General features: G+C 55.3%; 1 protein-coding gene across 9 annotated transcripts in view; it reads right to left on the reverse strand.

Moving 5' to 3' along the window:
• Positions 1–24,253, reverse strand: part of SCN5A (sodium voltage-gated channel alpha subunit 5) — a 95,081-nt gene that overhangs the window by 60,599 nt on the left and 10,229 nt on the right. For 7 of the 9 annotated variants that reach the window (XM_069473447.1, XM_069473446.1, XM_069473452.1 and 4 more), the window contains exons 1-4: positions 17,671–17,943; positions 15,088–15,206; positions 7,310–7,399; positions 5,815–5,943 (exon numbers count right to left, since the gene is read on the reverse strand). In XM_069473447.1, the coding sequence (XP_069329548.1) occupies positions 5,815–5,943; positions 7,310–7,399; positions 15,088–15,206; positions 17,671–17,943 (611 nt within the window). Of the gene's footprint in view, positions 1–5,814; positions 5,944–7,309; positions 7,400–14,591; positions 15,207–17,670; positions 17,996–24,253 lie in introns of those variants that run through there. The other 2 variants (XM_069473453.1, XM_069473454.1) reach the window with 2 other exon arrangements.

A 24,253-nucleotide genomic window follows, 5' to 3' on the forward strand; every position in this document is an offset into this window, starting at 1 on the left:
TCCCTCTTTACTCCCATATTCCTACAGCGATGGGAAGTCAGCAGACACATGCCCAGAGCTTTCCTTCCTCTGTCTATACCAGACCTTTCTCTGGTGTGGCTCCATTCCATCTCCCAGACTCATTTCATCTTGCAAATCTTTCTCCAGTGCAGCGGTTAGAGGAAGCCCCATCATTCACTGGGGAGCAGAAGTCACCTCCCTTGTTCTGGCCCATAGACACCTGTTAATTTGGTCCAAGCTCCCTCTCAACTTTTGATAGCTATTATATTCTCCACGATGGCTCAGACCCTCAGGCCTCTGTCCCACATTCTTCTCTCAGGCTTGAGAGGTTCTTTTCTCAGTCTCCATCCAGACCTGGTGCTGCCACAGGACTGTCAGGCTGGGCCTGGAATATATTTTTTTTTTTTTTTGTTGAGACAGAGTCTCACTTTTGTTGCCCAGGCTAGAGTGAGTGCCGTGGCGTCAGCTTAGCTCACAGCAACCTCAGACTCCTCGGCTTAAGCGATCCTACTGCCTCAGCCTCCCGAGTAGCTGGGACTACAGGCATGCGCCACCATGCCCGGCTAATTTTTTCTATATAGATTTTTAGTTGTCCCTATAATGTCTTTCTATTTTTAGTAGAGACGGGGTCTCGCTCAGGCTGGTATCGAACTCCTGACCTTGAGCAATCCACCCGCCTCGGCCTCCCAGAGTGCTAGGATTACAGGCGTGAGCCACCGCGCCCGGCCTGGGCCTGGAATATTGCTACCATCCCACGGAAGCCATGGTTCCAGCCTGCTGGAGGCTCTGGGCCCCATCTCCTGGCGCAGGTCAACCACGTGTGGCCTGGGCCGACAGCTTCCCTTGCTCAGGATGTTGGTTTTAAGGCTGTCTCTTCTGGTTACAGGGAGTGAATGGTGTGCTGTGCAGCTCAGAGGGAACTGGCCATCCTTGCTTCTTTCCTGTCCCTTACAGACCCAGTCTGTCCCCTGGTGTCTCCAATGAACACCCTGCCCATCTCTAGCTTGGGCTCTGCCTGTATCTGCCTGTCCCGGTGTAGAGCCTGCCCCACTGTCAGTGCCCCCAGCACAGGCAATGCTTGCCCTCCATTCATCGTCTGCCTCCTCGGCAGCTCATGCCAAGCACAGAGAAGCTGGGATCCCAAGGTGACAAGGACAGGCTGGTGACAGAATAGGGGAGGACCATATCTGTGCTCCTGGCAGGCTTGCAAAGCCAGACAAGTGGCTGGGAACAGGAGTGGGGATGATGGGCCTGTGTGTGTGTGTGTGTGTGTGTGTGTGTGTGTGTGTATAGGAAAGCAACCATGAGTTAGAGGAAGTCTTGAAGGAGGAGCAGGGCTGGGTGAGGGCACAGAGTGTCTTGGACCACGTCTGTGACATGGCAGTTGCTGTCTCTTTTACTGTGCCCAGAACTTGGTGACTGGCTGCTTCCCATGTTGGGACTCCAGGCCCCCACTGAGGCCACTCTTGGGGCCTCTCAGTGTGGCAGGCCAGGAGGAACCTTTCGTACAGCACAGGGCCAGTTTCAGAGGTGGTGAGGGTGGGTGGCATGTATGTGCGTTGGGGAGGATAGAGCTTTGCCCTTCTCAGGCTGGCAAAACCCTCCTCCAAGTCAATCTACTCCCACTACAGCCAAGCTGCTGGCCAGGGGCAGACAGCTGGGGAGGGATGGCCGGCCTTGGCACAGGAAGAGGTGGTGGGTGAGAATGCTACCCCTTCACCAGCCCCAGCACAGGGGGAGCCTTTCTGGAGGCCGAGGAACCACGAGGATGGCAGACCTTCGCCTCGTTTCTGCCCCACCCTTAGCTGGCGATGGTGAGGCCCACACTGCTAGCTACAGTGGGGATTGCCACCCCTCCTCTCTGCCCTCCCTGCCTCCAGGTTTGGTTTCCATAACAACCCCAGGAGGTGGGAGGCTGTGCTAACTAGCAGGTAATGCCCAGCAGTGAGGGGGGCCACAGGAAGAGCTCTGGCTGGGGGGTGCAAGTTGAGCCGGGCAGGCACACAGCACCCCTACCCTGGGCCCTCTCACAAACTCTAAGTTGGGTGGGGTGAAGGATGAGGTTGAAACCTGGCCAGAAACCTCAGACTTGGAGTACCTCTCCATCCATCCCATGGTTGGGAGTTAGGTTTTAGTCCCAGTGTTGCTATTGATTCATTCTGTAATTTTGGGTAAGTGGTGGGTTCTCTCCAAGCCTCAGTTTCTCCATCTGGGTAATGGAGGGTAGATAGGGAGTTTCACTGAATTGAACTTTTCTGCCACCCAAGACTCTTTTCGATCATCTTAGGAGCTGCGTGTCATGGAACCATTTCATCTATAACGGGATGCGTTTCAGAAGCAGTCATCAATTGATTTTCATAAGGTAGGATCACTGTCAATCAAAGCTGCCGGGTCAGTGCAGCCAAGACCCCAAGGCTGACGTTCCAGTGGGTCCATGCAGCCCTACGGGACGTGAATGCTCTACTTCCATGAGATGCCTGGAAACTGGACGTTGTCTGAGCTTCTGAGGCCCTGCTCTGCTTTGTCACCTGGTTCTGGAACAGCGTGAAGGCCAGCAGGCCGTGGTGCGGGAGGCACACCTGCTTTGAGATTCAGAGCAGAAGGAGCGGGTCCCCACAGAATTCCTTGGGGAATGAGACCAGGATTCTCCCACGAGGCAGGACAGGAGGACTTGCTGTGGGCCTGAGGTCACGCAGAGCATCTCCCAGAGACACAGGCTGAGCACAGGCCAAAGCCTGGCCCAGGGTGACGACTTTCCCTGGGGTCCAGGACCATCTCCAGGGTACTACTGTCTTGCTCAGGCTCCAGGATGGGGAGGTAGGAAAGGCTCAGACAGACGCGTCTCCTTCCCTGCCCAGAGCCCCCTCCCTTCCTGGGACACCCAGCCCTGAGGGTCCTACGGATCCTTGCCCTGCACCCCACAGCCCAGGCCTGGCCTGGCAATCCCACTGCATTCCCAAGTCAGCACAACCTCCCAGCTCTGACACAAACCGTTCTCCCTCCTTCTCGAACCTCAGACCTGCCTCTCCACTTTCTCTCAGCTGATGATTACGCTTCTCATTTCACTGAGAAAATAGAAGCAATCAGAAGAGAAATTCCTTCACCTCTCATCATTAGCTCTACCAATCTACCTCCCTCTCCACCTGAAATTCCGTCTGCCCTGCTCTTCGGGTGGATGCTCCACTCAGCACCGATTCCCACCTGCTGGGGCCTGCTCAGGGCTTTGCTCCTGCAGTGTCCCCTCTACTGGATCATTGCCACCAGCCAACAGAGACATCACTCTTCTTCAAAAGTCCTCCCTCGACCCAGGTTTTCGTCTGACAACTACACCATTTTCTGTCCCAATTTATAGCAAACCCCACAAAACAGACATCTGTCCTTGCCATACGTCTTCTCCTCCACTGTCTCTCTCAAACCCTCTTGAACCAGGTATGTGTCGTCCCTTCAGTGGAACCCCTCTTGTCAAGGGCACCAGTGACCTTCACGCTGTCAACCCAACAGTCCATTCTTAGTCATCATCTTCCCCAGCCTCCTTGTGCTGTGTTTCCAGTGGAATCACATTCCCCAGGGGGCTTTCTGGACACTACTCTTTCTGGGTTCTCCTCCGCCCTCCCTGGCTGGCTCCCTCAGTGCCGTCTTCTTTCCTGCCCGGGAGACGCTGGAGTGCCCCACAACACATTCAGGCCACAGGCTGCACTCGCTCCTAGGTGATCACATCCGGACTCCTGGCTTTAAATACCATCTGTATCCCGATGGCTTCTAAATTTATATCTCCACCCTGGACTCTTCTTGAACTCCAGACTGGTATATCCAGTTGCCTACTCAATATCTCACCCTGAATGCTTTCGAGCATCATACATTCCAAACCAGACTTCTGATCCCTTCCTCCCTCGGCCAGCGCTTCCCTCTAACTTTTCATTTCTACAAATGGTAATGTCATCCACCCAGCAGCTGCTCCAACCAAAACCCACTGTGGAGTCTCCTGTCGGTCCTACCTGCAAAGTGCATCCAGAATTTGAGCAGTTCTCCCCTTCTCCACTTGGACCCTGGTTCTGGCCATGATCCTCTCCTGGCTACCAGTGGCTCCCAACACACCTGGCTCTGACCATGACCTAGGTGGATGGTACGATCTGTCCCCCATCCCAACAGCCTGTAACTTCAACTCCCACCACTCTTGCCTTTGCTCACACAGCTCCACCCAGGCCTACACTTACACTGGACTTGGGGCAAGGGGTATTGTCTCTTTTTTTTTTTTTTTTTTTGAGACAGAGTCTCGCTCTGTTGCCGGGGCTAGAGTGAGTGCCATGGCATCAGCTTAGCTCACCGCAACCTCAAACTCCTGGGCTTAAGCGATCCTCCTGCCTCAGCCTCCCGAGTAGCTGGGACTACAGGCATGCGCCACCATGCCCAGCTAATTTTTTCTATATATATTTTTAGCTGGCCAGATAATTTCTTTCTATTTTTAGTAGAGATGGAGTCTTGCTCTTGCTCAGGTTGGTCTCGAACTCCTGACCTCAGGCGATCCACCCGCCTCAGCCTCCCAGAGTGCTAGGATTACAGGCGTGAGCCACCGCGCCCGGCTGGTATTGTCTCTTTGAGACACAGTTTTCCCACCCATAAGATGGAGGTCTGGAGTCGGCTCACAAACAGTGTAGCTAGAAACAGAGGTTCTGATGCACCTTTGAATTACCACGTTCTCCATCTAGCTTGAAAATGCCCATCAGCAGGATCCAGCTTCCCTCTCTGTCCTCTCTCCCTGACAGCATGGCTGAGCTCAGGGATGCTCACGTCTGGAGTTAAACAAAGACTTTGTCATGAATAGATGGATTCAGTGAATCCAAGAATCTTAGGAAGTGGGGGCTGAACTGAGCTTCTGATACCACCAAGCCCAGCACTGTCCTTTCCCACGTGGGGAAACTGCGGGGCTGGAAGGGCAGGGAGTATGACCCTTGCCGAGGCGCGGAGCTCAGCCCTGCACACACTGTGTCCTCAGCCTTCAGAAAGGGTTTGATGGCGGAGCTCCTGCTCAAGACGTCTGCACGGCGGCCCGCCCTGCTCAGTCAGTCCTCTCACCAGAGCCTGGCGTCTGCTGCCTGATCCTTCCAGGGAGGGGTGCCACCTCAACACTGGGCCCTCGGCGAGGGTCTCCTCCTAGGCAAGGAGGCTGGGCCTCAGCCTGGGCTGCAGCAGGCCTGGGGTCACATTCGCTTTCTGGCTGGCTCCCTCTGCATCCTTGGCATCAGTCTTCTCTTCTATAAAATGGGCTAAGTACCCTCATCCAGCCTACTTCTCTAGTTGGTGTGAGGACCCACTGCATTTTGTTAGTGACCAGGTGCTTTAAAATGTGCCAAACATGGAGAAAGCAGATACACCGGGGTACCTGGTGTGAGTTCCTGGGGATGCCTGGTCACTCCTCCAGGCTCCTTTGCTTTACTGAGATTTCATTCTTAATCACTTTGGAATCCAGGTCAGTGCTGGAATATTGGTTTCTCTTGGTGGAAAGGGCAGAGGATGCTAACCCAGAATCTTAATGATGTCCCATGAGCACCAGGCTGCCGTGGAGGCACAGACGAGCCAGGGGACCTGACCACCAAGGCCTGGCTGCGCTGCTGTGGACCTGTCTCTCCCCACCGGGATGAGCAGAGGGCCTCCACCCTGTCTTCCTCCAGCCTGTGTGCAAGCCGCATGTGGACTGCAGTGGGGAAGCCAAGAAGGGCGGGTGGCCCAGGGCCTAGGGGCATGCACACCCCCAACCCGGTGTGGCCTGGCCTGGTACAGCACAGCACAGCACAGCACAGCGAGGGAGACACTTACGCCATGACAATCACGCTGAAGTCCAGCCAGTTCCACGGGTCCCGAAGGAAGGTGAATGCATGCAGGCAGAAGCCTCGAGCCAGAATCTTGACCAGAGACTCAAAGGTGTAAATGGCGGTGAAAGTGTACCTGGGAAGAAGAGGCCGGCGGGTTTCTCAGGGAGGCTGAAGCCACGGGCCTGGCTCTCCACATGGTGTGAGCCCCATGCAACTCCCCTGGCCAGGCGCTGTCAGGCAGGGCCGTCTGCAACACCCCCTGGCAGAGCTGGGGATGGAGCTTTGCTCTAAACATGTGGCTACCTAACCCATCTTCCCGTGTGTTTTTCCTGTATGACCAAGTGGCTGCCATGTGCCCATCTGAACTCTCTCTCGGTTGTCTTGGTGCAAGGAGACCCCCTATCTATTTCCTCACCCTGGCCCTGGGGTCCATGTGTGCCACAGGCATATGGTGGCCATGGGGTCTGTGCTGTAGGACAGTATGTATGACAGTATGGACAGGGTGGAGTTTGTGGGTCCTTAGTGGCCAGCAACGGGAGGAGCATGGCCCATCTTCACCACCTGCAGGGCTACCCTGGGCTAGACTGGGGTGTTGTTCCAGTGTGAAGCTGTTCTCTCTGCCTGGGGAAGCCTGGGAATCCAAAATGCCTGGATGCTGGGACTGTGGCCCACAGGCCTGGAAAGGGGAGGGTCCCACCCCAGGTCTCAGAGCAGCTGGACACACCAGCACCGACAGCGCTGCTGGGTCCTGTGTGAGCACAGAGAACGACCAGGCAAGCTGCTGTATTTAGTCAGGGAGGCTGCCCCGACATTCTGGTGGTCCCATGAAAACAGGAGCCAAATGCAGTAAGGGCCTATCAAGTCTGCTGAGAACCTCCAGGTGAGGTACTTTTGTTTGGGAAGCACAGACCAGAAGCAGTTTTCTAAAACTGTGCACACGGTGGTAGGAGGCAGGACTTGGAGGAAAAGGTGGCAGAGTGTATTACTGAAGCGGGGATAGCCCCAGGCCTTCTCCCGGCGGCCACACCTCCAAGCTGCACAGCATCAGGTCAGTTTTTTCTCTAGGGCTTAGTCTCCTCATCTGTCAAATGGGGATAGTGGCAGTACCCACCCTGTTGTGTGGCCATGAGGGTAAAGGAGATGATGTTTATTGCTCTATGGCAGAGCCTGGCATGCACTGAGTGCTCAGTAAACTACTGTTGTGACTTCAGAGCCTTCTCTAACGTCCTCCGTCCTCTTAAGAATGGCACGGAGAAACCCCCCACTGTGCCAACATGGAGGGCTCCCCCCCCCTCCCCGAGGGCACAACTTAAAGCCCACTGCAGGACTGGGAAAGGCAAAAGAGGGTAGAGGCTGAGCAAGGAGCCCCCCTGCTCCCGGTGGGTAAGTCTGTGGGCCGGGACACAGCTCTCTTCTGGGGTGACTTTAGAGGTTATGGCACAGGGTGGAGAAGGAAGGGAGAGGGCCAGGTGGAGGGGAGAGGCCCTGAAGATACTCACTCGACATACTTGGTCCAGGGGGGAGGGTCGTGCTGGGCCATGAACACGCAGTTGGTCAGGATGGTGCACATGATGAGCATGCTGAAGAGCGTGGCGCAGGGGTCAAGGAAAGCCAAGCACGGGGGCGGCCTGCCTCTGGGGTCATCACTGCCAGGCCAGTGCCGCCAGATCTATAAAAGAGGGCTTCCGAGGAGACACGGGGGCTGTGGCCAGTCCATGCCAACCCCTCTCTACTGAGGCTGGTCTCTGTCCCCTCCCCAGCACTTGCAGCTGGGCCCCTGCCCTGCTCCACAGTACCTAAGAGGCCCCAGACACCTGACACCACACCTTTGGGAGGGGAGGGAGGAAAGCGGACCCCCAGATCCCCCAGGTGTTTACCCACAGTCGGGGGCGGGGGGGGGCTGTCCTCGGTCACATCAGAGGGAGACATTTATAAACTGCTCCTTGGGGAGGGGAAGGCCAAGGTGGCAGGGATCCAAGCTCTCTCCTCCACCTCTAGGGGAGCAGCCCCAGCTAGGATTTTGCCTGGGACTTCTCTGCAGAACTGCTCTGCCACCAAAGGGCTACAGACCTGGTCAGGACCCGGGCCCTGAGCAGGCAAAGGCCACTTCTCCGGCTGCTCCCTCCTTTGCACTGCCCTTCACTCTTGCCCTCTCTCCACCTAGGGAACCCCTGCTCACCTTCACAAGCCCCCCAGCAGGACCCCTCCCACCCCTAGCCCTTTGTACCCCCAGGGTATCCAGCACCCCTCTTTTTGGCTGTGGATGCTCATTGAATGGCAATGCCCATTTGTCTCCCACTGAAAGGGGAGCTCTTCAAATGCCGGGACTGTGCCCTGGCCGTCCTTGTGGGCCCTTGGCCTTGAGCTGAGCTGCCCCAGGCTCTGGCCCTGACTCTGGCTGTTGCTTCAGGCCGGACAAGGCTCCATCTAGTCAGATCTCTTCCGCCCCTGCATCACCCCTGCCTCACCTCTGCGCTACCTCTGCGAGACCTGCAGAGGAGCAAGGGGCAGACCCTGGGACTCCGGTGGGCTGGGGCAGCCCCAGGGACCTGGCCCGGAGCAGGGACAATGTGCTGCCCTCACAAATCCCCTCCTCAGCCCCAGAGGAGAGGTTGGGCCTCCCACTCCCCGTGGCTACCCCCAGGGACACAACACGGCCCAGCCTCAGCCCCATATGCAAAGCTGCAAACCTGCGATTCCCACAGGTCACCCGGAGCCACAGTAATTGAGCTCCAGGGGCTCCCTCTTTCCTCCCCAGCACAGCTTCATCTCGCCTGATGGGAGACCAGGCCAAGCGAGAGTGCTGACCGCCCTGGCTGGGCACGGGGGCTGGGGGAGGCCTCTTAAGGAATCTAACCAGATAGACGCCCTCCACGCCTCTGGTCCTCCTTCTAGGGAATCCAGGCAATCGGGAAATCAGTATCCCACACCCAGCCTCCAGCTATGGTTATTTCTCCAATTTCTCTTCTAAGATGAGAGGGAATCAGGCTTTGAGAATCCCCCCTTAGTCAAACCATGGCTGGGCCAACAGGACCGCTCAGCTCTGATGCCAGGGCTCCAGGAAGCCTCGATTTCTCCCTGGCCAAAGGGCACCACTCCAGGCCCGGGGTCCCTCCCTCAGCTTGGTATCTGCCCAGCCTTCTGCCTGTGTGAGGGTCTCCGTGGCCAGGCTTATCTCCCTCCCCAGCTTCCAAGGCAGGATCAGATACTCATCTCGGTTCCCCTTCTCTCTCTCTCACATACACACACACACACACACACAAACACACACACACACACACACACACACACACACACACGGCCTGCACTCGGGCTACGCGCCAAGGCTTTCCTCACTGGGCAGACGGTTAACAAGCCCCTCGACCAATCTTAATTCATCCCGGTGGATCCATTGCTAAACAGTCTACTGAGAATTCCAGATGATTCCTGAAATATGCAAATGGTGATGCTAAGAGTGAATATGTATTGAGCCAGGCTCTGCTTTCTGTGTCCATTAACTAATTCGATTCTCCCAACAACCCTATGTGGTGGGGACTGTCTCCGTCTCAGGAGGTGGTAAGACTGAGGCACCAAGAGGATAAGCTGAAGGTCACTGTGGTGGGCAGAATGACGCCCCCCCCCGCCAAGATGGCCACTCTGAAACCTGGCAACTGTGAATGTGCTCATTTATATGACGAGAGGGACTTTGCAGATGTAATTAAATTAAGGATTTTGAAATGGGGAGATTAGTCTGGATTATTCGGTTTGACCCAGTGTAATCACATAGGTCCTTATAAATGAAGGACGGAGGGGAGAGGGAGGAGGGTCAGAACCAGAGTGCGGTGATGCTCGACAGGCCACTGCGGGCTAGAAGATAAGGAGGGCCAGGAGCCAAGGAACGCAGATGGCCTCCAGAAACTGGAAAAGCCTAGAAAACAGACTCTCCCCTGGGGTCTCCAAAACAGGACGCAGCCTTGCTGATACCTTGATTTTAGCCCAATGATGAGGAAAGAACCATTTTGGATGTCTGAACTCCAAAACTGCAAGATGATAAATTTGTCTGGTTTTAAGCCATGAAGTCTGTGGTAACTCGTTACGGCAGCCGCAGGAAACTACTCCGGGTACAAAGCTGATCAATGGCAGAGCCAGCCCCAGCTCCGGCTGTCCTGATCTGGGCCTTACTCCGAGTCCCCTGCTGCACCATCCCTGCACGGTGACATTAAGGACCACTCTCCCGCCTCCAGACTGGAGGGCCTGCGTGAGTCACACTGCTTCAGACTCTCACCTGCCAAGCAGGTATGCTGGTCCACACCTGGCCTCTGCCATCCACTGGCGGTATGAAAACCAAACGAAGTAAAGGGCTCTGGCAAAGTCGAGGAGATTACCACCAGGAGGAGGGGGGAAATTATTTGTCATTTGTAAGAGCAAACCCTACCTGGGCATGTGTGCCTGGCCCTGGGTGGCAGCCAGGGAGAGTGGAGTCACATCCTCAAAATGCTCTGCCATGGGATGTTATGAGAAACCAGACACACCTCTGGCTGGGCTGGGCAGGAAGGCTTCCTGGAGGAGGCATGTAGACAAGCATCAAAGGTGTGCCAGGGTTCCTCCAGCAACCAGTCAGCCCAGCTGGCCATGGTGAAGCGGGTGGACTGAGGACTGGAGGGACCACTCTCTGTAGAGCCAAGCCCCTCTCAGCTCTAGGGGACCACTCACAGCCCTCCTTAGAGTGGAGAACAGGTCCCTCTGCAGCAGAGTGGACGGGCTGCCTTGGACAGGAGGACTTGGCTGGACCCAGAGGTGAGAACTAGGACACCCAGACTCAGGGAAGAGCCGGGGCACACAGCCCTTCTGAATCTGCCACCAGGGCCAGGGTCCCACAGTGGGCAGTGACAGGAGCTGTCTATCTGGCTTTTGTCTTTTCCAGACACAGCAGTGGCTCAGGGTGAGGTTCGGTGGCTTCTCATCTCTCTGCCACTTGACTGCTCACAGTCCTCGCCTGGCTCCGAGCATGGCGTTCACACAGTTCTCAGTCATTCCTCTGTGTGTCTGTATGCATGTGTATGAGACTTCTTCCTACCACACTGAGCCCCTGGTCCGTGTGACTCTGCCCAAAGCATACCCAGGTTCCCCATGGAGCCCAGCACACAGCCAGCACTGGAGAGATGAGTCAATTGAACTCTGGCCAGAGCACACCTGTTTGCAATGCCTGGTAATTTCAGGCCGATGAACGCACTGGTCCCTTGTGTGGGCAGAGGCAAAGGCCAGCTCTCCAGGCCTGAGCTCAGCTGAACATCTTCAATCTTGTCATGTCATTGTCCCCAAACACCCACTCCCAGCCTCATGATTAAAATGCCAGCGAGGACTGCCTGCATGGATTATGAGGAGTGCCCGACACTCGGGCTTTCTAAGTCTACAGATCCCAGGGCATCGAAAAACTCCCAAAGAGAAGGGAATTAACTGTGTGTGTGTGTGTGGGGGGGGGTGCATCTTCATGTATTTGTGCTATTAAATGAACACACACACACACACACACACACACACACACGGTTTGATTGCCCATTTGAATCTGGTAGAGAAACGTGGGAGGATTTTGTGAACAGATCCTATGCACCCAGGAAAGCAAATGCTTCTTGGTGTGAACGTGAGGCCTCTCTGAATGCGATTGCGGTGGAATGTGGAGTTCAGTTGGTTTCTTTTATTTAATCCCTGCAGGAACACATTCTGCAGCAGTATAACAAAAATACATAGGACAGAAAAATCATTCTACATGCCCATATTTACTTTTTCGGCAACTTCCCAGGGATGCATTGCAAGCATAGAGCAGACAGCAAGCCAAGTTGTACCACTGTGCACTCACTACAGTCTGTGAGCGCTTGGGTTGTTACAAGTCACCAGGTTACTCTGTTTTATTTTTACATTTTTTTAGCAACAGGATCTTGCTCTGTCACCCAGGCTGGACTACACTGGCACAGTCATGGCTCACAGCAGCCTTGAACTCCTGGGCTCAAGGGATCCTCCTGCCTCAGCCTCCTCAGTAGCTAGGACTCCAGGTATGCACCACCATGTCCAGCTAATTTTTCAAAAGATTTTTTTTTTTTTTTTTTTGAGACAGAGTCTCACTTTGTTGCCCGGGCTAGAGTGAGTGCCGTGGCGTCAGCCTAGCTCACAGCAACCTCAAACTCCTGGGCTCAAGCGATCCTACTGCCTCAGCCTCCCGAGTAGCTGGGGCTACAGGCACGCGCCACCATGCCCGGATAATTTTTTCTATATATATTTTAGTTGTCCATATAGTTTCTTTCTATTTTTAGTAGAGACGGGGTCTCGCTCTTGCTCAGGCTGGTCTCGAACTCCTGACCTTGAGCAATCCACCCACCTCGGCCTCCCAGAGTGCTAGGATTACAGGCGTGAGCCACCGCGCCCGGCCTCAAAAGATTTTTTAGAGAGGGAGTCTCATTATGTTGCTTGAACTCCTGGCCTCAAATGATCCTCCTACCTTAGCCTCCCAAGTTGCTGGCACTACAGGTGTGAGCCACCACGCCCGGCCTCGTTTCCCTTTTTGTCTTTGCTCCACCTGCCCTTCCCAAAGAGCCTTGCACAAAACTTTGCACATGTGGGACTTAGTACATGTTTGAATGGATATAAAAATTTAGGCAGAGCAAAAGTTCAGAATTCAAAACATAGAATCAGACTGTTCATTAGAAATGCATACTGACTCATGATGGGTACAGAGTTTCTTCTGGGGTGATGGAAACGTTCTGGAAGTAGCTGGTGTTGGTTGCATAATCTTATGGATATACTAAAAATCACCAAATTGTGCTCTTTAAAATGGTAAATTATTATGGTATATGAAGTATATTTCAATAAAAAAATGCATGGTGAGCTTGCAGACTACTAGGCCTCACACCGGTGATTCTGGTCTCGAAAGGGTTAGGAATCTTGATTTTAACAAACCTCCCAGGTGAGACTGAGGTGGCCCTCACAGACTGACATTTGGCAACAATCGTCCTACGGCAGTGTACACATGGGGACATCGCTAAAACACAGGTTGGGGGGGGACAGGATTCGGCAATTTCTACAAGATTCCAGGATGCCGATGTTACCATCCTTGCACCACGCCCTGAAAGTCAAGCCTCAAGGGTGCAGAGGGGCTGCTCCCAAGCGCCACAGACCTAGGCCTCTTCTCCCCTCAGTGCCCGCTGAGCCCACTACGTGGCGCTGTTGAGGGCCAGCAATGTGCTCCCATCCCCAGGCAGCGGAGCGTCAAGGCAGTCACCAGGAGCCCAGTACAGGGCCGCACTGACGCTCAGCACTTCCCTGGGGCAGCTGCCCTGGGGGACACAGGTCAGATCAGGGTCCTCAGGGCGAGTCCTGCCAGGTGGAACCAGCACCTCCCAGCCTCAGAGCGACTGCTCAATGGACCGTCTGGCCAGGCTCGAGCGCCCCCACAGCCTCCCTGGCCTCGCATCTGCCCCACGCCCAGCCCAGGGCCTTGCTGGAGCCCTGGGGCTGCTGCCTCCCTGGAGGCTTCTGTGGCTGCCAAACAGAGCTGGGTTGGTTAGATACCTGGAGGAGAAGCCCCAGGTGAGAGCTGGAGGATGCTTTCAGAGAGGCCACGCCCTTGGAGTGAAGCCACAGGCAGGCTCAGAGCAAGAAAGAAGCTCACCTTTCTTCCCCCTACTGCTCTGTCCTCACCAGGCCATGACCACGTGTTGGCAGGAATGACAGCTATTTGTGTAGCTGCCTTATTACTCGTAGGGGACTGTACAATACCCAAGGGGCCAGGACTGGGTCTTATTCAGCTCGATACCCCCAGGGTGCCCAGCTAAGTGCCTGACACCACAGGGAGTGCAGGAACTGTCACAGGATGGCTCCACATGAAATCCAGAAGCACTCAGTCCCACAAAGTAAGATGCAGCTGTGAATGACACGCAGCCCCTGAATACAGCCCCTCTCCACAGCATCTGCCCACCCTAGAGACCACTCTGCTGAAGCCATGGCCACAGCATGCATGGGGGAGGGTTTCCCTAGACATGCATGTGTCTCAGGACCCCCACATGGAAGGCAGGGGTGAGCTGGAGGAGGGAGAACAGACCTGAGGTTGGACGAATGCATCTTACTGTGTGTCTGCATGCAGATAACAAAGTGGCACCCAGCCCCTCCAGTTAACCTGTGGGGTTAGGGTCAGGCAATGGGGCACAGGTGTCCCTGCCTGGATCGGAAAAGCCCCTGACCCGTCAGTCTCAGTCCTGGTTAGTTAGTCCCTCACTAGGCAGCTGTGTTCCTGAAGCCTCCTGCCCTGTCCAGAGGTTAATGGGTGACATCTTTTTCTTGGCCTCAGAAAAGGCCCATTCAGAGTAGGGGCTTTGGGGGACCTTGGGGAGCTGTCAGGCCAGCCCACCAGACCCACAGTCAGTCCTGCTGCGGAGCCCGGCAGCACTGCTTAGATTAACAGCAGAGCTGGCTGCCACTGGCCAAAGAAAGGGCTGCCCGCACAGTAAAATACTGATGCCTCCCAGCTGGCACTGCCCTCCCTGAAAGGTCCCATCTGAAGTCCAGAGAACAGGTGTGAGTAGGTCCTGGTGCCCCATGCCACATGCTGCCTGAGCGAGGGCTTCTCCAGATCCCCCGTTATACTGCATCGGTCTGATAGCTCCCCTCCGCAGGCCAGAGCTTTTTTAGGCTGTGGTTTATATAATTTGACGCTAACCAGAGTTCTTTGAGATACTCTAAAACTGCAAACATTTTGTCAACACCTAATCAAAAAGCAAGTGTTGCCTCCCTTGAAAGATGCCCACGTGTGAATAAACTGGAGGCCTCTTTACTGGGAAACGCTTTTTCCCTGGTGGAGCCCTGGTGACCTGCTCGAAGGTCCCTGAGAGTGGGTGGGGAGGAGGAGGGCCCAGGGTGTGTGGTGGGAGGGGACATTTGGAGCCCATGTCAGAGCCAGGGAACACTGACAGGTCTCATTTCTTCTGGGATCCTCAGTAGCTTAGCTTCTAGGCTGTTCTTCCCCACAAGAATCAGAGGAGGGTTTCTCAAACTTCCATGTGTCCAGGAATCCCCTAGGGATCTTATTAAAATGCAGATGCTGATCCCTTGGTAGGTCTGGAGTAGGGTCAGAGGCTCTAATTTCCAGCCAGCTCCCAGGCAATGACCGTGCTGCCTGTCGGAGGCCCAGCAGGAAACTCAGCACCACCCTCGGCCCTACGCTAGGGTGCGGGTGGGGGACAGCACCCTGTGCACATCTCCAGTGTGGGCCCCCAGGGAGCACCCAGCAGGGATTAACTGCAAAGGATATGAATGAACCAGAATCTTCACAGCTGCTCTCCGGATGGGGTGGAAGGGACTGAGGACATACAAGGCGTTGGTGGCACTGAACCGGAAGATGGTCTTGCCTTTATTCAGCACGATGAAGGTCTGTGGACAGAGAGTGGCATTAGGTCTTTGTGGAGAGAGGCTTTTGGGGGCAGCTGCTGGCTCAGAGCCCGGGGACTGTGGCAGAGGGCTGGGGAGGGCAGGGGCGGGGGAAGGCGGGCAGCAGGGGCACATTCAGCAGGTCAGTGGATCCTTATTGCCTTGCCCACGGGTGGGTGAGGGGAGGTCTAGTTTAAGGGAATGTCAGGTTGGTTGAGATTTAGTTTAGTTTCAAAATTACAGTCCCAACAAGAAGGGGCCTTTCATGACCCTTGCCTGGCTGCCGTCACAGCAGAGGCCCAGAAGATAGTGATGCCCCCTCCCTCCCCGTCTCCCTCAGCTGACCCCTGCCCACCCTGCACGGCTTCCCTCCAGCCCCTGGGAGGAGGGAGTGAGGCTATGGCTGGGGCGGGCTGGGCCAGCAGGGAAGACTTATGGGTGGGGAGAAGGGAAGAGGAAAGGACGGAACCAGCCTCGGAGACGGCTGTCCCCAGGGCCCTGTCTCCCAGAGTCCAGGGCAAACGTCAGCCTCACCCCACCCCAGAGGAACAACGTAGTGTCTCCCTCTTGGGGGGATCATGAGCAGCCCAAAGGGGCCCCTCCCTGAGCTTCCCGAAGATGCCTTTCTACAGGGCACTACAGACACGGGGTGGACGGGTGCTGGAGGCTGAGCCACGTGCACGTGCGGCGCCAGTCTGGGCCACAGCAGCCCACCCCCACCTGCCCAGGCGTGCGGTGGGCACAGCTCTGGGACCTCAGTTCTCTACAGACTGAGCTGGGGGGACAAGGATCTACTTAATTGGGGCTGGGGAGACAAGTCGGCCAGAGAGATTAGGACCGAAAGCTCTGCCTCTGTCACCCTGCAGGACTGCAGGCGTGGAGGCCGAGGGTCAGTAAGTGGGAACAGAAGGGTAGAGGCCAGAATCCTCCCTGCAGCTGCTGTGCAAGCACTCCCAGACACAGGGACAGAAGAGAAGGTGTCCCTGGCTCCTCCCAGGCTCAACTGCCACCAGCCCTCAAAAGCCCAGCCCCACCATGATCCCAACCTCAGTCAGGTCCACCTGCCGTGACGCCTGCCTGTCCCAGCTAGGTCTGGCCTAATCGCCACCCATCCTCTCACCATAACCTTCACTAACTACCGGCAGTGGCTGAACCCCAACCCAATTCTTATTGACCAACCACGACCTAGGCTTGCCCACCCTGACTAATCCTACCTCCTGGCCTAACTCTGACCCCAACTGTGGCCCCAATGCACGACCTTGACCACACCTGAGTTACTTGAACCAGGGGGCGGTTCAGCTGGGAGCCTGGGAGCAGGACTCGGCTCACGGCCTCCTCTCCCTGCTGTTTATGCAGACTGGGTGGGCTTTTCCCTCACACCTGCACCTACTCACACATGACGTGTGCACACACTCAGGCAAAGATGTGTCCATGTCACCCTCAGGCTCTTGGCCTTAAACAGCCACATACCCTCACACCCACCACGTGCTCACGTTCGCACGCACCCTCACCCTCACGCTGACCTCACTCGCCCCACCTGCCCTTCCTCAGCCTGGTGCCGACTGAGATAATATGAGCAGCGAGTGCCTCCTTGGTACTCAGCCTTCTGGGAAAGACCTCCCCCAGATTCAAATCCGCCTCCCTCCAGCATGAGGCCTGCAGATGTAGGCAGCCGGGGGACGAGACCAAGCCCCCACAGGAGCCCTGTATACCCGTGGCCTGGCCGAGGGCAGGGCTGGGGCATGCAGGCCAGAGCAGGGGCCAGGGCGGGGGGCTCAGGCAGGGTAGTCACCTCTTTGGTAGGAGCCACGCTGAGGAAGCCTGAGTCACCCTGTCCTAGTGGACAAAATCCACTTCCTCTCCCTACACTCAGGATGGACAATGGCAGAACCCGCCTGCCCCCAGTACTCTGCCCCCTGCAGATCTCCCACTGGTCTTCCTGGTCCCATTGCTGCCCACAGGGCCAGGGAGCTGCCACTGTGGCCCCAGTCTGAGCCAGCTGGCACAGCCAATGGCTGGTGATTTCTCCATGCTGCCAGAGGGGTGGGTATGGGGGTACATGCTGTCCCTAGTTAGGGGAGGGGACTACATGATGTGCTCTGAGGCCCAAACTCAGGGTGGGACTCGGCTTGACTCTAATTCACACACACACCATGGGACGGGGAGGAGTCCTCCAGGGGTGCAAATCGAACCACAGGTGATTCCTAGGGACGGTGCTCCACAGGAGGCAGGACTTCAACTGGTGTTGCCTCTCTTTTCTTCAAAGCACCAAACTAGCATCTCAGGCTGCATAATTCCTATCTTTAATTGCAGAACTCCAAAATTAAGGTGGCTGGAATACAGATCACCTGTGACTCATCCCCCCAAAGCCCAGGGGCACCCGCCCCAAGCAGAGCCCCCTCCGTCCGCTCCACTGATGGGGAGCTGCATGGAAGGGGAGGCGAGGTGGGGGGTGGGTGGCAGTCACCTTTTGGGTGCTATAGAAGGGGTCCAGGTCCTCCAGGGGCTCCCCAATGAGCTCTCGGGGTGGGTTGCCGTAGAGATCTGGCAGCTTTTTGGAGGCCTGCAGGTCCAGCTGGGGCTGAGGAGCCTCCTCCTCAGGCAGCCCCTCACGGCTCTCCTGCGAGGCGGCCGAGCCGCGGGCTTGCTTCTCCGCCATGCGCTTCTCGATGGCTGCCAGGGACTCCCGTGTGAACCTGCGGAAGCTGCTGGTGCCCCGAGGTAACAGGAAGTTTGCCATCTTCTCATCCTGCTTCTGGGCACAGGCTCTGCTCACACTGCCTGTGGGGAAGCTGGAAGACACAGACAATGCACCTGATGCTACGCCCAGGGCCAGGGCAGGGGCCAGGCCTGCTGGGGAGTGGCTGTGCTGGGACAGGGAAGGACACGTCTGCAAGTTGCTCCAGACCCCAGGATGCCAACCACTCCACAGGCACATCTGGCCCACGCTGGCCTGGGTAAACCCAGAGCCCTCCCGGTTGTGGGCGTGCATGGGGACGGGCAGCGAGATCACCCTTCCTTTCTGATCCGGACAATAGCACGTCTGAATGCAAACAGGCGAGACCGACTGTGTCATCAAAGCACCTTTGCTCTGCACCACTCAGCACAAAAGGAAATGCTCGCGCCTTTGGGTTCCTGAACTGTCATCACTTGAGACACTTCCACAGCTGGTGTCAACACACCCTGGGCTGAGGAAGGACACCCCATGGGGCAGGGCTGGGGCTGTCATCTTTTAATCCCGGATCCCTAGCAGAGCTGGTCCTGAACAAAGGAATGACTGAAGGAATGATGAACAAGCGCAGGTGAGGAGTAAGGACATCAGAAGGCACAAATCCTGCTCCTCCTCTCAATCCTGCACTTCTGGAGGAAACTCCGGAGGCCTGTGGAAGGCAGACTCCTCGCCTGAGTGGCGGGACCCAACAGTGGGTGACGTTGTCTGGTCTCCCCAAAGCACCAAGTGCCTGTGCAGGGGAGGCTGCCCAGACTTCACTTGGGGCACGGGAGGTGTCAATTGATGGAACACCTGTGTTTGACATGGAGACACAGGAAAATCCTGTGGGTTTCTGGAAACAGCTGGACAACAATTTGGGGGTTGTCATCCAGATGTTGGCACCCTGGTGTACACAGCTAGGGTAGAGCCCCTAATGAGAGGATCTCAAAGGAATCCCCAGAGTACATCCTCCAAAGCAATCTGGTGCAAAAGGTGAGAAGTGTTTTCCTTGCCCATCTGAGTTATTTCGCTTTCTTGGAAAGGTTAAAATATCGTATAAAATTAGCCTGGCACTTTAGGTAACTTGAAGATAACTCTTACTCTTCTGGCTGCCTTCCACCCCCCACCCCCCGCTGTTAAATGTATGCATCCGTACAGATTTTTTTAACAACCAGATAAAAGTCTAGCAATAAATTGAATTATACTGTAAAAAAAAAAAAAAAAAAAGGAAATGCTGATGGAGCATCTCTGGCTCCTCACACTGCTCCTTGCTCCTCCCCTCCCAAATGTGAACAAATGAAATCTGATCCTAAGTGACAGTAGAACCGGAAAATGGTGACCACTCATCAACTAGGACATCCAGCCGGCACATGCGTGTGAGGCCAAACTGGGAGAATGTGGCCCCCAGTGATCCAGTACCTGGTGTGAACACGCTCTGCCCATGACACGGAGGGAGAAGAATGCACTCCCGCCTGACCCACCAAAACAGGATGTGGTTGGAGCAGCTCCTGAATGTGACACCAAGCCGGGAGGCTGTGTCTGCTAATTGCCACATCAAACCCAGGAATGGCCAGGCACCCACTCAAGGGGAAAGGGAGGACACCTGTTGGAGATCTCTGCCAGGACAGAATCCCTTTCTGTCAACCAAGGGCCAGCTTTGCCTTGATCTTACTCCTGCAAAACACCAATGACCCCAATGAGCTACTGCTGCACCAACCCCTGCACATGGCTAGCAAAGGGCCTGCACCTCAGGGCCGCAGCCCTGAGCACAGTGGATTGCCATGAAGCAGGCACCTGGCCAAGGGACAGGTAAACAGTGAGCAAACACAATACAGCCAGGCCTCCAAAGGGCACCTCTGATCCCCAGGGAAGTGCGGCACGGCATGCGTGAAGGGAAGCAGGAAAGAAGTCGCAGGACCTGCACTTTGAGAGCCACTCCATCCTCTGCATCTTTTTCTTGTTTCAATCAAGTTAAAGGAACATCTTTGTTAAAAATAGCAGGTGAAGGAGTAGGTTCCCATTTTATAAAAGCATTTCCCTGTCTACCTTCCATTTTTGAGTGAACAGACAGACATTTGTAACACAATACTCATCGCCAAATGTGAATGGGGATTTTTTTTTTTTTTGCTGATGGAAATTTGGGTAATTTTAAACATTTTTCTTTGTACTTTTCTTCATGACTTGAATTCTTCATGATGAGCTTGCATTATTTTTACAAAAAACAATGCAATCATTAGTCTTTTTATTTTTTTAAAAAAAACCCAGCCTGGATGACAGCAGCTTCTTGCAGGGCAACCCTCTCCACTGTGAGCAATCACTAGTTCTGTGAATTGGGAAGCCACCTCTTTTGCTTGGAATTATTTCCTAAAAATAGAGTTCTCTGTCTCACTGTACCCATCTGTGTCCATATGCCTGCAAGGGCTCTGGGGACACGTGTACGTCCATAGACCTGCAGAGGCTCACTAGTGCACACTGGCAAGTGTGTGTGAGTGCGTGCAAGCTTGCACCTGCACACGGGTCTGCTCTCGTAACAATGTTTCAATCTGTACTGAAATAAATGGCTCATGTAGACAGGTGTACAGAAGCACACAGGTGGATGAATTTCCACAAATGAACACACCTGGTAACCAGCACCTAGACAAAGAAGGAGGCTCCTCCCTGTCTCTTAGACCAGGTTCCCGGTCACTAACTCCCCTCCTTCGCCAGGGAGCCACTCTCCTGACTGCTAACTCAAGTAGGTGAGTTCAGGCTGTCTGTGTAGTTTAATGGCACTTAACAGACCCCTTGGAGGGGTGGGGAAAGGATTCAGAGGAGAAATCGCATCTCCTCCTTAACCTCTAACTCAAATTTAGCATTTCCTTCAATTATGAACGTAGGTAATGAAACAGAAGTGCTAGCGGTCGGTACCTGCGACCCAGAGAAACTGCAGTTACTTCCCTGTCCCATTACGGTTGCTGCTGCTATCTCAGATATCACTAATGCTCATCAAGACTTCAAAATTATAGTACTTAGACCCACCGCTAGATTTTATTATTCAAAGCATCAATAAAGAAGCACATACATTACTCTATCAAAAATTGGTTTTTAAGTGTTCTGAGAGCTATATTTCAGTACAATTGGTTTCCTTTTTAATCCTATGCATTTTATTTTGTCTTGAAATATGCAATTCTGAGATGGGCTTCACCCAGCTAGATGAGAAAGGTTAAGAGCCCGCTTGGTCCCTGCTCAGCTGCTGACTCTGGGGTGCCCCCCCTACACCTCTGCTTTCTCATCTGGAAAGTGAGGAAGGTGGACGAGGTGACCCTCCTTGTATTTTCCGGGATTCTCTGGTGCTCTCTCTCACCGTGCTCCCCACACAGCGGGTTCAGCCTCTCCTCTGGCTGCCGGCTCTGACTCATCTGGACTCTGTGTCATTTCTGGGTAGGGGTGGAGAATAGCACGAAAGACTCTCCCAGTAGAAAGCCTGGCCTTGGGACCCCAGTCTGCCCCATTTTTAGGCCTGAGAAATCCTGTTCTGAGTCCCACAGTGGGAGAGGCAGAGAGACCTCCCGGAGCCAGGTCCCAGGTCCTCAGGGACAGACAGAGACCAGGGAGCAGATGTCTAGGCTCATGTGTCCAAGCACTGCCACACCCTCCCCATCTTCTCCATCTCAAGCCCTGGAGATGAGGCCCTGAGTCCTAAGAAGGGTCTTACCCAGCTGGCCTCCAGCACAGCACCCACACCCTTGGGGCCCTGGCCTGGGAGAGGTATGGGCCACCCAGGGGAGCTGCTGAAAGCAGATTCCAGATGAAGTTCCCTGTGCCCCAGGGCCAGGCTGCCTCAGGTTCCAAAGTAAACCCACCAGGAGCGTCCTTTGTCTCTGGGTCCCGCAGGCGGCTCCTGGTGGGCGGGCAGGATCCGTTCCTCCCTTGTTCTCCCGCCGCCTGCACCTGGCTCTGGCCCTGCCCTTCCTTCAGCAGCTCAGGGCCCACGCCCTGCTGCGGCCAAGCCTGGCTAAGCCCTGGCTGCAGGGTTTCCGGTGCTGCCAGGTTGAGGAAGGCTCAGGGGTTTTCTGAGGATGCTCTGGGCTCAGCCTCAGCCTCACCCCTAAGGCCTAGGAGGAGGTCAGACCCCAGCTTTTGTGGGAAGGACTCACGCCCAGCTGCGGAAGGCTGTAGAGGCAAACACGTGAACAAGAGGCATCTGTCTCGCACAGCGCAGGGGAGGCTGGACCTGGTCTGATTCCAAGACCACAGCCACTCTCCCCTTAGATGCCAGCACCTCATGATTCTCCCGTGCCCAGGACAGCTGCTCCATCTGTATCAGCTTCTTCCTCTGCACCAGCCCAACAGGCCAGGGCAGCTGCTTCCAACTGACCACTCTTACTGGGCCAGTTTCCCTTGTCCTTTCTGCTTTACTCTAGCCCCCCCCCCACTGCATCCTGCACCAAGTTCATCAGCCTCTGGTTACCGGGCACATTCCTCCCTGGGTCCCGCTGGCTCCTGAGAGTTAGTGGGGGCAAGATGGGAATCCTCCTTTTCAAACTGGTTCCTCCTGACATCCTTTCTTCTGGCACCGGCCCCAACCCCCAAGCCTCACGCAACACCACCATCGCCATGCCAATGCCACTGCCTTGGGACAAGCCTCCTCGCCCCTGTGTGGACCACGGCAGTGCCTCCCTCTTTGCCTCCATCGCACGGTGCAGCCCCCAACTCCAGGACTTAGACACTCCCACACACTCTCCCCGCCTGGTGCGATGGCAGAGTCACCTCCTGCTCTCCTCCCAGGACACCTTCTCTGACGATGGCAGAGTCACCTCCTGCTCTCCTCCCAGGACACCTTCTCTGACTGCCCACCCACCCACGCTGACCTCCCTCTTCTGTGCCCCGCACCCAGCTCTGGCCCCTTCCTGGCCTCTGCAGGTCTTCCCCAACAGCATGGAAGCCTCTTCTTAGGGCAGGGGCGGTCCCTCCTCCTACCCACTGGGCTGTATTGGCTGTTCACATCAGGGCAGAGACGCCGTGGGGGAGATTATTGACTGTTCACATCAGAAACTGGGATCTCCGTGCTGTCCTCTCAATCGGCCTTCCTGAAGGAGGATTTCTTGAACGCAAAGGGCACACAGCTGGTGCTCAGTCAACGACGGTTACGGTGCTATGATGTGGGATACACCGCCTGGCAGCCCGAGTGCAGCCATGGGGACTGTCTGGGGTGGGGATGGATGTGGGGTGACCAACTCATTCGGGTTTTCACCGGGGCTTTCCCGGTTTTAGCACTAAAATTCCTGTATCCGAGGATCCCCCTCAGCCCAGGACACACCAGGGCTGCTGGTCACCCTAGGGTGAGGCACGAATTGACATGACTCTCCTGCTTCCTGCCCACTCCCATCCCTGATCCCAAAGGCAGGCACTCTTTAGCATCACTCTGGCATTTTGGTCGCCTTGGAATCAGAGCCTCTGGAACACAGCATGCAAAGAATATTCTTTGCCATGTAAATTTATGCAAAGCACTCTGTGGAAGTGGTCCCAGGCTTCCTAGAAAATCTCTGCCGTCTTCCTCTGCTCTGTGCTCCTCTCTCCTGCCCTGCAGCCCAGGTGACCTGGGCTGGAGCACCCGCCACCCCAGGCTTGCAGTCCCACGGGCCCCAGGCATGCAGTCCACCTTTGCCTGGCTCCGCCGCACTCCCCTCTGCCTGCCCCTCAGTGCTGAAGAAGAGACTTCTCGAAGCCAGAGACTCCCTGATCACACCCTGGTCACACTCCACAGGTGAGCACAGGGTCCACGCTGTCCACTTAGACTGGAGGGGCACACTGGGAAGAGTCTGGATGCTTCCAGACTAACACCACCAGGGACAGGAGAATGGGATTAGGGGAAGCTTGACAAGGTAGAACTTTACCCCAGCCATCCACAGGAGCCCAAATGCAGAGACCTCTCTCACTCTGGGCCTCACTCCCTAAATCTTGCATCAGGACTGCCAGGCCCCTTGTAAAGCAATTGCATTTCCTCCTTGAGAATATGTTAATTAATCAACACCTCAACTCACAGACTCATTTTATTAATTGATGATTCAGTGAGCATTTAGTCAGCACCCACTGTGTACATGGTGCTACAAATGACTTCATAGAATACTTTTCTTCCCAAGATGTCAGATCCCAAATCAACAGGTGATTATGGGGAAATGAAGAAAAGTCATCAGCAAAGAGACTCCGTGGTGGCTGGCACGGAAATTCACCCAGATTTGCAGAGACTGGCAACAAGGAAACGTCCCGGGCCAGGGAACCCGGCTCCGTACCCACTCTCCCTCCCTTTCTGGCCTCCCCACTGCCCTTCTTCAAGACTTCCAGTTTCTATGTGGGACAG

Source organism: Eulemur rufifrons, chromosome 7, assembly GCF_041146395.1.
Source record: "Eulemur rufifrons isolate Redbay chromosome 7, OSU_ERuf_1, whole genome shotgun sequence".
NCBI classification, from domain to species: domain Eukaryota; kingdom Metazoa; phylum Chordata; class Mammalia; order Primates; family Lemuridae; genus Eulemur; species Eulemur rufifrons.